Source organism: Plectropomus leopardus, chromosome 4 (assembly GCF_026936395.1).
Source record: "Plectropomus leopardus strain MGB_pleo_1.0 chromosome 4, ASM2693639v1, whole genome shotgun sequence".
Lineage (NCBI taxonomy): Eukaryota > Metazoa > Chordata > Actinopteri > Perciformes > Serranidae > Plectropomus > Plectropomus leopardus.
This window is the reverse complement of record NC_142179.1, coordinates 35,290,720-35,307,575: the sequence shown is the minus strand read 5'-3', so window position 1 is coordinate 35,307,575 and position 16,856 is coordinate 35,290,720. Positions and strand designations below refer to the sequence as shown.

Sequence of the window (16,856 nt, the reverse complement as noted above, 5' to 3'; positions counted from 1 at the left end):
TGGGGAATAAGCCACGTTTCAGTCAGTCTAAATCAGATACAGCATCTTGGATATGAGAAGTTAGCAACCCCTTAGCTCAATGTGTCATGTGCTAACGACCATCGTCAGCTAGAAGAAACCATCCCCGCACTGCAGGGAATCAAGGCCTGACAGATTTTCACAGACTGACTTGCACAGAGTCAAACCCCTCACTCACTGCAGGTCACTCACTTCTCAGTGGCAGCAGTCTCCACTGTTCAACATTCAAAGTTAGGATCTGAGAATCATATGGGTGCTGGTCACTCCACCTCTTCAGTGTAGAGGAAATTACATATTTTTGTCCACTTCATCAACTGAAGGCTCATAAATCTAACAATATATCTATAACACCATGTGATTGCTTACTTAATAATGCAGAGCACCACTGAATCAAATGTTTAACATCTTAGAGAGATGAACAACAATTTTTTCACAAACAAATGAATATTTAACCTCCTTTAGGGATGCATTTCGCTCCATAAATGTGCTGGTAATTTTACATGTCAGTGTCATCTTTCCTAAGCTGGCTGTTAACAGACTGTTAATTTCACTTTTGTCAATACTACTTGATAACTAATAAATAAATTGCAACTACTGATGGTACGCTGATACACTGATACACTACTGATGGTATATTGTTAAACTGTTAAAAAATACCATGTAGTGGATCTTGACATATTATTTGGGAGGCCATTTTAAAGTTGCATTTGCTGTTTTAAATCTTACAGTCACTTAAAAATGCTTTGTTTCTCAGCGCTGTGTTAAGCATGCATACACGTTTGCCCCCATTAAATGTTTTATAGGTTAGAAAACTATTTATTTTCATATATAAGTTCAAACTGATTTATGACCAAACCTTTTAAATTTATATCACTGCAGCTCAAATGAAAAGGGTTCAGGAGGTGAAAAATGGACTACATAAATTCAACATTACAGATCAATAACAAAACCTATGTTACAAAACTACAATAATCCACCATGTTTTTTCTTTGGCTCAATGTTGCATTCTGACATTTTATTTCTGTTTCCTGAATATGTTTAACATGATGATCAGACGATCACTCTTACTCTTTAGTTTTGTTTTACTCCTATAGTTGAAACCAAACCTTTTATTATGATTAGAACAATTAAATGTTAACTTGGCACAATAAACTATGTAACATCACAATGGTTTGCCATGAAATTCATGTAATTATTAGGTGATTAAATATGTTCAAATATTTAACTATCCAGTAAAAAGTACTACTTTTGTATCAGTATTCAAGCTAGTGGGAATTTGAGTGAGAATTATATGCCCAATCTGTAAACTTTTAGGATGTTCTTCCCAATAATCCAGAGATGTTGTACCAGCTAAAATAAGCACTGTGTGCCACTTGCTTAACCCAGGACAGGGGACAGACCCATGTCTCAGGCAGTCAGAGTTGGATGTAACATTCTAGCTAATATAAATTAGCATCTCTGAAGGTTAATGTGGAATGGCCTATTGACCATCGTCAACAACAAAGAAACCAACCCCACACTGCAGAGAATCAAGGCCTGGCACAGAGCTGCACACGCTGACCCCTCACCCTCTCCAAGTCACTCATTTCTCAGAGGCAACCTTAAAGGCACATGGGTGCTGGACACTCCACTCAGTCAATGTGGAGGATTGTTTAATGCTTACATCATAAACTAAAAACCCTTTAAGGAATTTGAAATTCTTCATATAAACCAAAACTGTGTTGAATAATAATAAGTCCCTCTGGTCACTGCAGCATGCACACAGAGAGATGGCAAATCATTTAATCCAATACAAAATGAGTAGTCAGCCTCTGTTAAAGACACAATCCATAAATGTGCTGGTAATTTTGCATGCCAGTACACCCATTTAAAAACTCTCAGTTCCCTCTCCTACAACAGAAGACTTCAAAGGTCGTACACAGCAGACAATCCAATCCAAATCTCTCAGCGTTATTTTTTATTTTACTTGAAAGTGAATCCTATTTTGATCCTAGTTCTGCAGTTTTTGTATTGTTGGCTGTTTTATATTTCTTTAGTTGTTTTAGTAGTTGTAGTTGTTTTGGTTTTCTTGAGATCTAGTAATGTGTATATACAATTTTGTCTGTCTAATGCAGATTTAAGATTAATTTAAAACATTGGAGAAAATATAAAACAAAACAAAACAAAACAAAACAAGAAGTGTCATTTTGTACAGGCCAAGAGGGACAAAGTGTGGACTGACTTTCCTTTTTAGAATTTAAAGTTAAAGTACAGCCAAAAGTACAGCCAAAAACCTATAGAATTTGAAATAGTTCATCTCAGCAGTTGAACAGAGGGTTTCAGAGGTTAATCATTCCTCTAACTGACTTATCCCTGTAACTGAGACAAACTGATTGCTCACAAAACCTCCCATATTATAAATACCATTAAAGATTGCTCTAGTCATTTATATCATGATGGGTTGTCAATGTGTTTTCAACACAAGGTAAAAAGGAGCACACTCTTAAACAGCAACTCAAAAACGTATTCAGGTGCACGATTCAAAAAGCAATGTACCTAAAAAACTAAAATGATATTTCTATCTCCAATTTCCTAAAAAATAAATAATTTTATTATTACATTTTGTAAGATTATTTTCTTTGAACAATAATGCATCTAACTTCTTTTTTTCCTATTCTTTGTCATTTATCCATGTTGAAATGGGAATGTCACTCTATACTATATATCTAAGATGGAACTTGTGTCATTATATACCAGCCAACAGTGGACTCATGTCACTTTATACAACTCAAGTGTGGACCTCTTTTCTGTAATGTGGAGCGACAAATAAAATGGATTCCTATAGATGGGCACACATACATTGGATTTCAACCATAACAATAAATGCCAAATTCAGCTGATTCCTGTGAATTCTGGGAGACCCTGCAATTTTGTCAAATCACTGCAACTATACAGAATTCTTAACTATTTAAACCGGTTAAAATCTGATTTTCACTGTATGTCTGCCCACAACTAATCCACTCAGTTCCTCAGTTGCCCTCTAAGTATTTCTGAGTGGCTCTGATGTTTTACAAAGAAGACTTTGGACCAGCAAAGCTATTTTTAAATTATTTGCTTCATTTTATGCAAATATTGGCTCTGAAAAGGCATCATTCAATGATGATGAAACTTTATTCCTTTTTTAAAAAAAATAACATTTTGTTTTAATATTCTTTTCCCAATAGAAAAAACTTTAAATCCTCAAAAATAAAACCTAAAACTTGCATGGCATTTTTTTGCTTGTAAAAACTGTTAAATGGAAGTTTTGAGTACGTCCATCCATATTCTCAAGTGATGCTAGCCACGCAAGATGTATGCAGATGTGCCTCGTGCTGTCTGGCTGTCTACTGACGTATAATAACAATGCTGCTGGCTCTGTCCGGCTATGTTCTCATCTCACATCATCCTGCCATGATCCAGATTGATGCAGGTATGCCAAAAGCACTGACAGAGGGAATGTATTTGAAAAGTTAACAATAAGAATGGACTGGGGTAGCTCCCTTTTAAACACAGTGTCAAGCTATAAAATGGTAAAGACATCCACAACGGCTGAGCCTTTATATTCAGTTACAAAAATACATACTTACAGATCCTTTTAGAAGCAAAAAAAATTACATGATTTAGTTTAGATATATTTACAAGTAACTTGTGTCATTATGTACCAGCCAACTGTGGACCCTGTTGCTTTATACTACACAAGTGTGGACCTCTTTTGCCTGTAGAGTAGATCAGCAAATAAAATGCATTCCTGTGATTATAGAGAAAAAAAACATATGTACATTGTAAGATTGACAGAAATCTAGTGCTTCTAGTGCATCAAAAACTCAAAGGGAGTTTTGGAGGATTGAGCTAATCTCAAGGTTAAGTTAAATTCTGATAATAAACTAATTTAAGCAATTCATTAAAATTAGTAAAGATCTTGCTGGTATTTTCTCTCCACATTTTCTTCCTACCCTTATTATTATTATTATTATTATTATTATTATTATTATTATTATTATTGTTATTGTTATTTCTCCTTTCTTTAGATTTAAAAATATTTCCTTGCCCTCTGGGGAAGCCGTATTGTAAAACAGTGTCAAGCTAGATGGTTAAGCCATCCACTAAAACTGAGCCTTTATAGTTTGTTATAAAATATTAGTTATAATTATAATAATCACAGTCATTGTAATCATAGTTGAGGAATAATTTTGAATTATTTAGGTGAGATTCTTTTGTGTAAGTCTTCTCTATCTCATTTTATTTATTCTTTACATGGTGGAGTGTGAACGTCACTCCATGCTATCCAAGAGGGAACTAATTGTCATTATGTACCAGCCAACAGTGGACTCATGTTGCATTATCCTATGTTTGGACATGTTTTCTATAATGTGCACCCACAAACAAATTACATTTCTATGCGTACAGACTGAGAGTGTATATTGAAGTATATTGAAAAACTGATTGACATTCAGTGCTCGTGAAAACTGGTCAGGTCAGTATCGTCAGGGACTGAACAACTTTAAAGGTCTAGTCAAGGTCTGATGTTACATCATTTTACATAATTAAACCTAAAAAGAAAAAATCTTACTGCTGATCATTTTATGTAAAGGTTTATTCTGCTTGGATTATAGTTTTCTTGCTTTTTTTAAGGCTCTAAAATACTGATTTCTCTCCTGCCTTCTGGGTAGCCCTTTATTTTAATACAGTATAGAGCTTAAAACTTATGAAATCACCTAAAGCCAAGCCTTGAATTTTAATGCAAAGACTAATAACAAATCACTTTTCAGGAGACTGGTGTCTTTATTAACCCTATCATGCTATTTGTATCATATTTGATACATTACATTCTGTGGCCTTCATGTCACCCACATTAACATTACTAAAGCCTGTTTAACGGCCCATCTGCAGTCTGAAAGGCTGCTGGGGAGAGGAGTGTTAAAAGCGACGTGTGTGAATGGGTCGTTCAAATACCAGCTCCAACCAGGAGGGAGAGCTCTGAATATGGATATAAACACTCACACACACTTTGGTCCCCTCTTGGCAAAATCTGAAAAATTTCACCAGAGGCCATAACACATGATTTTATGATGATTTAGAGCATGTCCAAGTGGGGACTTAAAAAATGTCCCCTGTTAGTTTTGCCGTTCCCTGTTGGTGACTGTGTAACGATGAGTATGTTCCCTGTTATATATATGCGCGAGTGCACACACACACACACACACACACACACACACACACACACACACACACTTCCTGGCTTTGTCATATTTTGAGTTCTCACACTCTGTCCAAAAGGCTAAACAGAATTTTAAGGTTTTGCATGTTTTATTTATCAGAGCACAGTGTTAACATGCTTTTCTGGTTTTGAGCAGATTTCTTTGGAAGGCAGACAACTTAAAGAATGTAGAAAAGTTTTGCTTTTTTTTAGAGATCCTGTTTTTCTCACATACTACTGGATTCCAGTGTCAGCTACTGCCAGAATAAAACTAAAACAGCACACACACACACACACATAAGGGGTGGGGGATTCTTTTTAAACTGATTTTTCCAATGCTGGATTGGATATACTTTTAATGGAGAGCTGGAAAGATGTGTCCTTTTTTATTTTGGTAATCTTTAAGTAACATAGTCTCATATTTATTTAAAGGAAAACAAAGCCAAAACAAAAAAAAGATTAAAAAAGAAATATGTCTACTGAAACCCAAATTGCAGTCAATGAATGTGTGTGAATGTTTAAGAACTGAGTAGCGGGTGGTACCTTATACGTTAGGCCCGGCCACCAGTGTGTGAATGTGTGTGTGTGAGTGTGTGAATGTGACTCGTAGTGTGAAAGAGTGTATGGTCTAGTATTAAAAAAGTAAGGAAATTCACAATAAATCATAATACTGAATCACATTACTTGTAGAATAAAAAAAAATTAAAATCGCAATACGTTTCGAATGAGCATTTTATAATTTTACCTGCGCTTCTCTTATCTTGACATGTTAAAATACTGTCTGGTAATGATAATGAAAATGAATTTCAATGCCTTTTGTTTTAAGCTTTTTTAAAAAAAAATTGAATTCAAACTTTGACATGGATAGCGTGCTATACTGCTAATAGCTACCAACAATCCATTCCTAGGTTTGTCAGAGGAGGATAAAGTCCAAACACCAGCCTTCACTGATGCAGTGCGACTCTACCGCCAAGCTCAAGGGAACTACGGCACCTGGGAGATGATGTGTGGTGCACCATCGCAGGTAAGCATGGCAGCAGTAACATTTACCGCTGACGCCTGGAGTCAGTTTCATCTTTTCTAGTTAAAAATGATGTTATACAGTATAATGTATACATCTTACATGAGAGGGTCTTACAATAATCCGATTATATCAGCCCAGTCTCCAGTGACCTTGTTTCTTGGTTGCATCTAAACATGGTAAGTCTGTTTAGGCTACTTTATGCAAAGTGTTTCCATTCAGCACCTGTTCATGCTTTGTGAGCCCCGAGTGGTCATTTAAAGGTCTGCACAGGTGGGGTCTGGCCTCGGTTTCTGTACCTCTGACACTGAACAGGTTTTTCTGGCTGGCACAGACCGATGAAGACTTAACATTAAAGACATCATTCATGTTAATTATAGAACTGTCATATTCTCTACATTTAGTTTTTGAATTCTGTTCTTTGTATTTCTTCGTCTGTTTCATGTGAGCATCTTTCAGTATTTTGTATTCTTTATTTTGTATTTCTTTTCTTTTTGCATTTCATTTAAAGCGTCTTTGCCCTTTTTCCCCCAATATGTTGTTTTGTTTTTACCACCAAATACATCTTTACGGTTGTAGGGCTCCCTAAAAAATCTGACATGCAAATTGATAACCTCCAAGTATATAGTAATGATTGGCTACTGTGAATTTCTCACCCTAAAATTCAGTGAATTGACTTTTGAACAGAGAGCGTCTTTTTCCATGGAGCTAACCTTGTCAGACAGTCAGCCTGTTCGGTTAAAGCAGTTGTTTGTCAAAATCTGAGACATTTGTAGGACAACATAGTCAATATTTCATCACTTTGACAGTTTGAATTTATATACACATGCACCTACATGTAGTAGGTGCATGTGTATATAAATTGCTATTAGTTGATATCCAAATATAGTCTGTATCTGAAATATATTTCAACTGTCATATTTTTTGGGGCCTGCAAGTTCTTGTTATGTTGTGTTCATGCCGAACACCGAAATATCATTATATACAGTACTAGTAATGAGGTATTTGCTTTAAAATATCACAGTATTTTTAATACACACCAGTGTTAATTTCTGTCTGGTAATTTATTCAGCTACACTGTATCATTATCGTGTTTTAAAAGAACATACTGTGCATGCATGTGTGTGTCAGTGTACATGTGTGACTCACTGTATCACACACTGTCTTCCTTTTTTGTTTCGTATCAGGAAATATAAGCAGACACACAGCTGAAGCCATTAGAGAGCACTTTTTACTTGAAGTACTGATGCTACTCTGACTTCTTGCATATGTAATATAAAAAACAATTCTTTATTACAGTATACATAGTTTTATTTCGCAATATTGAGCTATAAAGTCGGCGACTGTGTTGCATTGTTGGTAATATAGGCACCATGTTTGACATGGAGGAGGAATGCACGGATTTAAAAAAAAAAATCTCTGATTCATGCATTTTATCCTCCTTGATAAATTAGTCAATTAATTTCGATGATTAACGGTATGTTATGAGTTTTCTTTGCTTGAGTTTTAGCCGGGTATACAGGACACATGTCAAACTCTATGTGCAGTGCAAAGAAGCCAAAGGTTGAACCTGCATCAACCAAAGTGCTTGAGTTACTGGTGGAAAAGTCCAGTTACATCACTTTACTGATTTGAACATGCATATGTGGTGGGTGAGATGATAGTGATCGTGTCCTATGAGCTGTGTGTTTTTGTGTGTCTGTAGATCCTGTCTAACCTGGTGATGGAGCGCCTCCTCCCCGAGCTGCGGGAGCTCATCTCGCCACGCCTTAAAGGCAAACTGCATGAGAGGCAGAGGAACTGGATGCTGGTAAGACACCACTCCACACATATTCCAGGTTGTGCGAGCCAAATAAAAAAGACAATTTTATTCAGTTCAACCCCTTAGCAGTCGATGCTTCAGATCTTGATTATCTTACTAATGTTTCCAATGCCATGAAATAATCATAAGAATTAATTATTATTTTTAAAGAATCAAAAACAGCATTTAGGACACGGGCAATAATAAATAATACTGTAAGTAAGTAATACATTACTTTTTAGCACCTTTCAAAACCTAGGTTACAGAGTGCTGTACAAAGAGACAAGACAATACAGCAATAACATCACAAAAGGAGAAATATTGCGCAAAGAAAAGCAAAAGCAGCATCACAACTCAAAATAGAGTACATGAATCACACATAAAAACACTTAGAAGAAGAGAGGTCTTCAGCTGTGACTTTCAGGCCTCAAAATAAATAATACAGGTGATAATAAAGTCAAAAACATGGTCAAACACACCTGTGTCATATCAAAAGTTCAGCTTAATGACTTTTTTAAACCAAAAAACAGTTTTATGAACAACTTGATTACTTTATAATCAATTATAATTAAAGGAGGATATAACTGAGTGGCTGATGTCTACATTTGAATATAACTAACGAGTGATGGTACCAGCCACTCTTTATGTTGTCAGTTTATAAATATTAATGAATCATTTTTAAAATTCCCTGCTTGTTTGTTACTTTTCTAAATGCAGACAGGCAGGATGAGGAGGCTAGTATGTCCAACTCCAAACTAAAGAAAAAAAAACAAGTACTGCAGAGGATTCAGTTTGAAAGGAAGAGGAGGTTGTGATTTCAATTCAGTTCAGTTCAGTTCAGTTTTATTTATAAAGCCCATTATCACAAAACACAGTTTGCCTCAGAGGGCTTTACAGCATACGACATCCCTCTGCCCTTAGACCCTCACATGGTCTAAGGAAAGACAAAAACCAAAAAACCCTGCAACAGGGAAAAAGAATGGAAGAAACCTCAGGAAGAGCGACTGAGGAGGGATCCCTCTTCCAGGACGGACAGATGTGCAATACATTGAATAATTAACATTTGATTTACAGTAATCACAAAAAAGAAAGAGAGAGAGATGCACAGCAATAACGGTAACAATAGCATGTCATATTATAATAGTGATTAGACGTAAAATTACTAAATGCACTTTATGATAGCATGTGATGTTGCGTGCAAATATTGTGGGTGTTGATAAGAGTCCCATGTGTATATTTCACATGTGTGTGTCATGCCATGGTTGCAGATCAGTGATGCTGTGTACAGCCTGGTGCAGGGGCAGTGTCAGGCCCACTATGAGGCGGTGCTGCAGAGGTGTGAGGCGTCCTGCTCCTCTCTGGAGGCCTCCATACGCACTGACATGGACCAGATCATCACCTCCAAAGAGCACGTCACCAACAAGATCAGAGGTAAGAGGGAGGTGGCCTCCTTTAATTTGATCCCTGGTTATTATGCCTCATTCAGCCTGTCTGATGGTCTGATGTTGGAAAAAAATGTATCCGGATGGAGAGTCTCACCTGTGAGTGCACATTAACTTTTCATCACAGACTGTTTGCGTAATTGAAAAAGCACCTCTGTTTTTAATCCTTTAATGGTTATTGTAACTGATAATGATGATAATAATAAAAATAGTAATAATAATAATTGTTGTAATAATAATAATAATAATTAGGTAATACTGTGAAACCATGACATTTTCTGAGGATGATGGTAAGATGGTAATAAGTTCTGTCATTGCAACTCTTTTTGTGTTTGGGACAAGATTTGGTCTTTAAGTTCTACATTGCTTTCATTACCTTACATTAACTAGAGCTTTTTTTAATTAAAACAATTATGAAATATAAACTGTAAATGTAGAAGCAGCAGACAATTTGTTAAATATGACAGGTAACAATATGATATATGATAGTAACAAAAAGTAAAATTTAAAGCCTTTTAAAATTTAAGTTTGCAGCTCTGTTTTAAAATCCAATTTTTAATTCCCAAATTAAAGACACTCAAAAAAGCTTATTAATGCATTGCTTAAATGCAAAAAGAATGAGATAATTTACAGTTGTTTATGTTAAAATCACCTACAAATACACAGTAGGTGGACATTTATTTACACACAGAATCATCTTGCATATCCCTATGAGCCATTGGCACTTAATAAAACTGGGCTCTGTTCAGTAGAAAAACACACATTTCTTCCTTTAAAAGTGACATAGTTCTGCTTAAATTACCAGTATTTTTAAAGTGACAGAACAAAGGACAGGTTTTTCCAAACTCTACATATTGACCTCCTCTTGTGTTTCTCATTCCCCCACAGAGGTGGTTCTCCCTAAAGCGGAGAAACTGCTGAAGGTGAGTATCCAGCCCTACATCAGTTCCATCCTGGACGCCCTGATGGAGCCCACCAGTCGAGGCTTCTCTGAGGTCCGCGACGTATTCTTCAGGGAGCTAGTGGACATGAGCAAGAACACCCTCAATGAGGGTACCAAGGAGACCATTGCACAGGTGAGAAGGTGGAGGGGGAGGATCATATTCTTAATAATAATAATGATAATAATAATAATAATAATAATAAGAAGAAGAAGAAGAAGAAGAAGAAGAAGAAGAAGAAGAAGAAGAAGTATAGCACCTTTCATGCAGAAAATGCAGCTCAAACACACATGGGGGAGTGCTAAAAATTAAAACCTAACAATATATAGAACTATAGAATACACAGGCCCCTATGCAGTCTTACTGTGTTTACTTACACCCCTGAATTCAATAGTTCAGTATTGTTTGTGAAACAGAAGTACAAATAACATAAAACTATTTGTTGTAGAAATAATCTCCCTCCTTCCCTCCTGTCCCCTCCGCAGCACATGGAGAAGATCTCCATGCTGGCCTTCCATCCGGTCAAGATGCAGAGCTGCTATGAGAAGATGGAGCCGCTGAGTCTGGAGGGTCTGCAGCAGAGGTTTGACGTCTCCAGCCCCTCAGTGTTTGTCCAGAGGGCTCAGATCCTCATGAGAGAGGTGACACTCTAACACTGCTAGTACTTACATCCCTTTGCTTTTAAGATTGGGCTTTGATTCACTCACTTTTGGAGCCACCCTCCAGTGGCCCTTAGAGGAACTGCAGTTTTTGGCATTTGTGTTTTGGCTTCATTGTTGAGCCGCTGAGGTTGCCACATGGTCAGTCCCTACAGACAGCCATGGTAAAAAGCCCAATTTACGGCAGAACCAACATGTTTACAGTCTGGAGCATATCCACAGTCATGACAACTGTACGGGGGATGATTTTTATAACTCACCCGTTCAGATTTTATTTTGACAGTCCACAAACCAGTAGGGGTTGTCACAGTGTCTACCTCCATTATTTTTATTATTATTTTGTCACAGTCAATAGCTCAATATTTTTTCATTAACATTTCATTGAACTTTTTATGGCACACACACACACACACACACACACACACACACACATATATATATATATAACAAAAAACATGATTAAAAATATGTAAATAGTATAAACATTAACAACAAAAACAAATCAAATCCATATTCCTACATAGATGTGCACCACGATCTACTCTGATCTACAAGCAGCCGATTATCTCTGTCACCCAAAAAGTGGATGAAGTGATGCAAGTGAGTTTCATGCACATGGTGTGGGATTTACTTCAAGGTCTGTCCATGTCAGCTTTGTCCTCCATGTGGTCTCTCCACTTCACCACATATCTCTCAGTCCTGTCCAAACAGCTGAAAGAGATTTGTTCTTATGATGCAACTTTGCCAACTCTGTGAAGCACTCCCTAAAAAGAGTGCTCACTTTGTTTCCTCCAGATTCTCATTCTAGTTTGTTTTCCCACCGTTATACTGGTCTCAGTGAAGTCCCTGGTTCCACAGTGAGATATCATTTGTGGCTCACTAAGAACATACAGCTTTGGGCAAAATCCGAGGTTAGTTCAGGTTATGTTTTTTAGTCTAAAATTCAATATTGCTGGTATGATTCCAGACCTCCTCGCTCATTATGACTTTTTTTTCCCTATGCTATCCCATCAACCCTTTGATACCTGAGCAAACAGGCTTCAATTCTTTTAAAAGCATGGTAAGAGGGCAATGAGCAATGAAAGAAGAAACCTGGGACGACCTGGGAATAGCCCAAAAACGAGCAAAAAGTGAAATAAAATAAAATTTTATATATATATATATATATATATATATATATATATATATATATATATATATATATATATATTTTTTTTTTTTTTTTAAGTTCAAGAAATTTTCCTGAAATTAGTAAAATGTTTTAAAAAAGCTTAACAATTTTTAATAATTTTGTAATATTATTTATGTTACCTAGCTTTTATAAAATAATTTGCTGAATTTCTTACAAGTTGTGAAACATGTATTACCAAAGTGCTCATTGCCTTTTTCCCATGTTTTTGAAAACAATCACTCCAACTTGCTCTGGGTTCAAAGGTTTAAGTACTTGTGTAAGGCATTTGAAAGCAGCACGAGGAAAGTGACGTCACCTCAGGTTTCAAAGGGTTAACAAGATGAATATGATTGCTATTGACTCCCATCCCTACAGAATCCCACAGGAATTCTTTGAGGCAGTTATCTAACAAACCTGTGCAAATAAAACCAAAACTGTTTGCATGGACAGACACCACTTAAAAAAATAGTTTATAACCGTTTTTGAAACTGTCTCAGCCAGAGAAAGTCTGGCAGTGCAGTGTGTTTCAAATGCAGTTTTAGTTTTAATAAAATCAGTGCAGAATGGATGAAAATCTAATAGAGATATTAAATAATTTAGGTGAAACACAACGGTTTCCACCTTGGAATGGAGATAAACGCCACTGAACATGTAGTCTGTATGTGTGTCCTACCTTCACAACAGGAACACTGTCTCAGGGAAGAGATCCAAAAGAGGGCACCCCCATAGAGAAATCACTTAATCATGACTTCCTCAGTAGGGCCCGGGGCCAGTGGAAGGGGGTCATTCACAGTTCAAGTACTCTTTGGAAACCACAGATACTTGCTCAAGTCCTACACTGTAAACGCAGTCCAAATCCTCAAAAATGATCATTATTTGAACATTTACATTTCAATGACAGTTGGGAAAACTCCAGCTCCAGCTTTTCTGATCACTTTATACACAAAGTTGTCGATATTAAGATCTTCAACGTTAATGATCCAAGGCCAAGAATGAACTTCCATTGTCAACTTCAAAATGTCCCTTTGTAGCATGAGAGAATACAGTTATAAAATGCAACTTCAAGAGCACTTGAAAATACAAATATGTAAAAATAAGGAAAAATAACATTAGCCTCAGTCCTTGTCAAAATGAGATAAATGGCATGTTAAAGTGCTAAACAGATGCTACCTGTCAATACCATTATATTGTAATCCTAAAAATTATAAATACATGCTTGAACAATCAAAGAGCCAATTTTACAAATTTCCTAAGATGCGATCTTTAAGTTTGCCACCAAGAAGATAGTTTGAGTGTGTTTTCTGACTACAAAATAGCTGTTACGTTATGTTTTGCTTTCTCAGAACTGAGATCTTAAATTCCTTTCCAAAAAAACCCCCACTAAAACCTGCTTAAATCTGGCTATTGTATTTAATGGGAATGGTTAAAATCAGCATTCATACTCAGGATGAAAGGACTGCAGCACACACAGGTATATGTCAGCTCCAGCTCCGATTGGCTTTGATCAGTACTTCTTGGGACATGCAACTTTGTGCCCTTTTTGCGGCGTGATCCAATGATGTGCTGTCACAAAATACCATCTGTCTCCGCCCAAGCAGCGCTCAATCATTGTTCAAAATTAGTTAGCACCGAGTTTGAGAAGGTTTGAAGGATTTGGTTATTGGTTAATGGATTTGGTTAATAAGAGAGTAGATGGAGAACTGAAGCCGGTAACTGCTTTTCCATCGGAACGGGCTGTCTGATGGTTAAACAAAGTAGTGAAAATTCTTCATATTTAGCGTACACTTAAAATGTTATTGATTTTTTAGGTGGCTAAAATGCACTTTGTTGCTGTCGCCTTCACAGCAGTACATTGCATAGCTCCCGTGGCAGTACTCCAGCCTGTAAATCCAAACAGAGAGCCATCCGCCATGCACTGTATGTGATACACTGACTAACAATAAGCGCCACATTCAAACCCACTTTAAAAAAATCAGAACTATCCCTTTAACAGATTGATTAGAAGGCCAGATCTGTGCTGGGATGCTCCGTTGGCCCAGTGGAAGTGTTGGGAGAAAGCAGAACGAAGGCTAATCTATCGTTTGTAATGGAGAATATGCAGGAAGGCTCTGACAGCACAGGGCAGCACCAACACTGATATACTGTTTTACTCGCAGCGTGTGAGGCAGAGATAATGCAGCTCCTTCCTTCCTGCTGCTATCAGAGTTTACAACCAGCTCTGCTGCCAGCTGACCACACACACCAAAACTGACAGTCATCACTCATGTAATATCAGTATGCACCAAACCATGCATCCTCAGTGCAGTAATGTGAATTCAGCCTGTCTGTTTATTACATATTGTTTTTTTGGTTTGTTTCTACTGTTGCTTATTATATTACTTTGTGTTTTTTTCAGAAAGAATTATCTATTCTCATCATGCTGCTTTCTACTGGTTTCTAACTTGTTAGCTGGAGCACCTCACACACACACACACACACACACACACACACACACACACACACACACACACACACACAAACACAAACAAACAAACAAACAAACAAACAAACACACACACACATATGTGTACTCACTGTGCGGTATCATGATGTTCTTTGTGTCCAGTTTCAGTCAACGCTGTTTTCCAGAAACTCTGTTAACCCTTTGAAATCTGGAATGACATTGTTTTTTTTGTGCTGCATTCAGACGAAACATGAGTAAATTGGTTTTATTTATTTATTTTTAAAATTGTATTTATTCAGTATTTTATCTATCTATAAATTTGTTTTTTTGTCTTGTTTTGTTAGCTTTTTTTTCTTTTTTCCCTAAATTTCAGGTTATTTCCTCCCTTGTTTTTGAAAGAAATCAAGCCAGTTCACTGCAGTTTGAGACTTAAACATGAACTTTAGTGTTTCCTTTCTAATAGTTGATGTATTTTTAGAACAGGAGAAGAAATCCCGTGGTGTGAGGTAATGTCATTTACTTCCATGTCAGTTTACTTTAAAGAAACAAAGTACTGTTGCTTCCCTCTGCTCAGAGTCAGTGGAGAGGTTGAACAGGGTTCAGCTTGTGCTGACGGCTGCAGGCAGGGTGGAACTGTGGGGAGGTGAGCGCCCTCCAACGGGTTATTCAGTAAAGTAGGAGAACAGAAAATAAGAGGAGATCAAATTTGTGTCCAGGCACATCAAGGGACAGAGACAGCGTGATGGGGAGAGTGCATTTCTATATTTAAACCTTTGATTGCATGGACATTGTATAGGATATTCTTACCTATATCAGTCAGTATGTGACAGTCACCACTTACATATGTTACAAAGTTTGAGCTGCAGATTATAATATTGCAATAATTCTCCTCAGAATATACTGTTGTAATAACAGAAAAAACATATCAATAATACCAAAAGAAATTGAGAAGAAAGACTTGAATTTGTTTACATGATAAGGGTAGCAATACATTTAAAAAAAAAAAACAAGAAACTGGAATAATAATTATTAATGGAAAGATCTTGTGAGTGAAATATATGAAATGAAGAAGAAACCAAACGCATCTATTTAAGGAAAGATGGGAGAAATACATTATGTATGTAACATAAAGGACTTTTTTTTTCCTTTTCTTATTCTCTATTTGTCTCACCTGCTAACTTATAAAAACATAAATGTATCATGTAACATAAAATTGCTCTGTTTATCAACCCATGAACTTTGAATGAATTGTGAACTGTGAATGATTTATGAACTCACCTGAAAGGTTCATTATTATGTGTTTTTGTGTGTGTGTGTGTGTGTGTGTGTGTGTGTGTGTGTGTACGTATAACCATTTTATATGTTATTGGCTTATTTGTATTTGTTTATTTCACTTGAAAATGTTTATTTAAAAACTTGCAAATCATTTCCATTTATCTTTTCCTGATACATATCAACAACAGTCAATCAAATTTGGTAACACTTTCTGTATGTGTGTGTGTCCACAGCAAATGGACCATGCAGTGTACACATTTGAGCAGATCCTTCATCAGAGTCTGGAGTCTCAGGGTACAGAGGAGCTCTGCAAGACCATCCAGCGCTGCCAGGACCGAGTCATTAAGGTAAAACACACACACACACACACACACACACACACACACACACACACACACACACACACACACACAGCAGACTTGTAGGTCATCATAATGGAAGCAGAAAGATTACACTGGACCGCTGTCCTTTCTGACTGTCAACAATAGCTTCATTTTATTAAAGTGCCCCAGTAAGCCACAATAGTGTGACAGTGCAAAGCTTCTTAACAAAAGTCTTCACAGCCCGACGTTTTCCAGCAGGAAAATGATACTTAATGGAAACACAGTCATCTCGCAATTGTGTTTTATCGACATTTCGAAAATATCACTTAAATTTTACACAGGTCTAATGGAAACCAGCCCACTGATGTTTGCATAAGGTCAAATGTAGCAGTGTAGGCTATGTAATGTAAGGCATGCAGTAAGGTGCCTATTGTAGTTGACCATATAAAGATATCTGTTGCAGCTTGTCTCTAAAGTAGAAGTTGCAATTAGAGTGGTCTGAAACCTGAGGATGCTGCTCAGAGGAATTACTTTTACATACATTTAC

The 16,856-nt window shown here is 36.7% G+C and overlaps 1 protein-coding gene across 1 annotated transcript in view; it reads left to right on the top strand.

Annotated features, from left to right (window-relative positions):
• The window catches only part of niban2b (niban apoptosis regulator 2b), a 54,887-nt gene that overhangs the window by 34,820 nt on the left and 3,211 nt on the right, over positions 1-16,856 (top strand). Inside the window, exons 6-11 of the mRNA XM_042487875.2 lie at positions 6,142-6,257; positions 7,960-8,064; positions 9,324-9,486; positions 10,386-10,573; positions 10,924-11,079; positions 16,220-16,333. Of these exons, the coding sequence (XP_042343809.2) occupies positions 6,142-6,257; positions 7,960-8,064; positions 9,324-9,486; positions 10,386-10,573; positions 10,924-11,079; positions 16,220-16,333 (842 nt within the window). The remainder of the gene's footprint in view (positions 1-6,141; positions 6,258-7,959; positions 8,065-9,323; positions 9,487-10,385; positions 10,574-10,923; positions 11,080-16,219; positions 16,334-16,856) is intronic.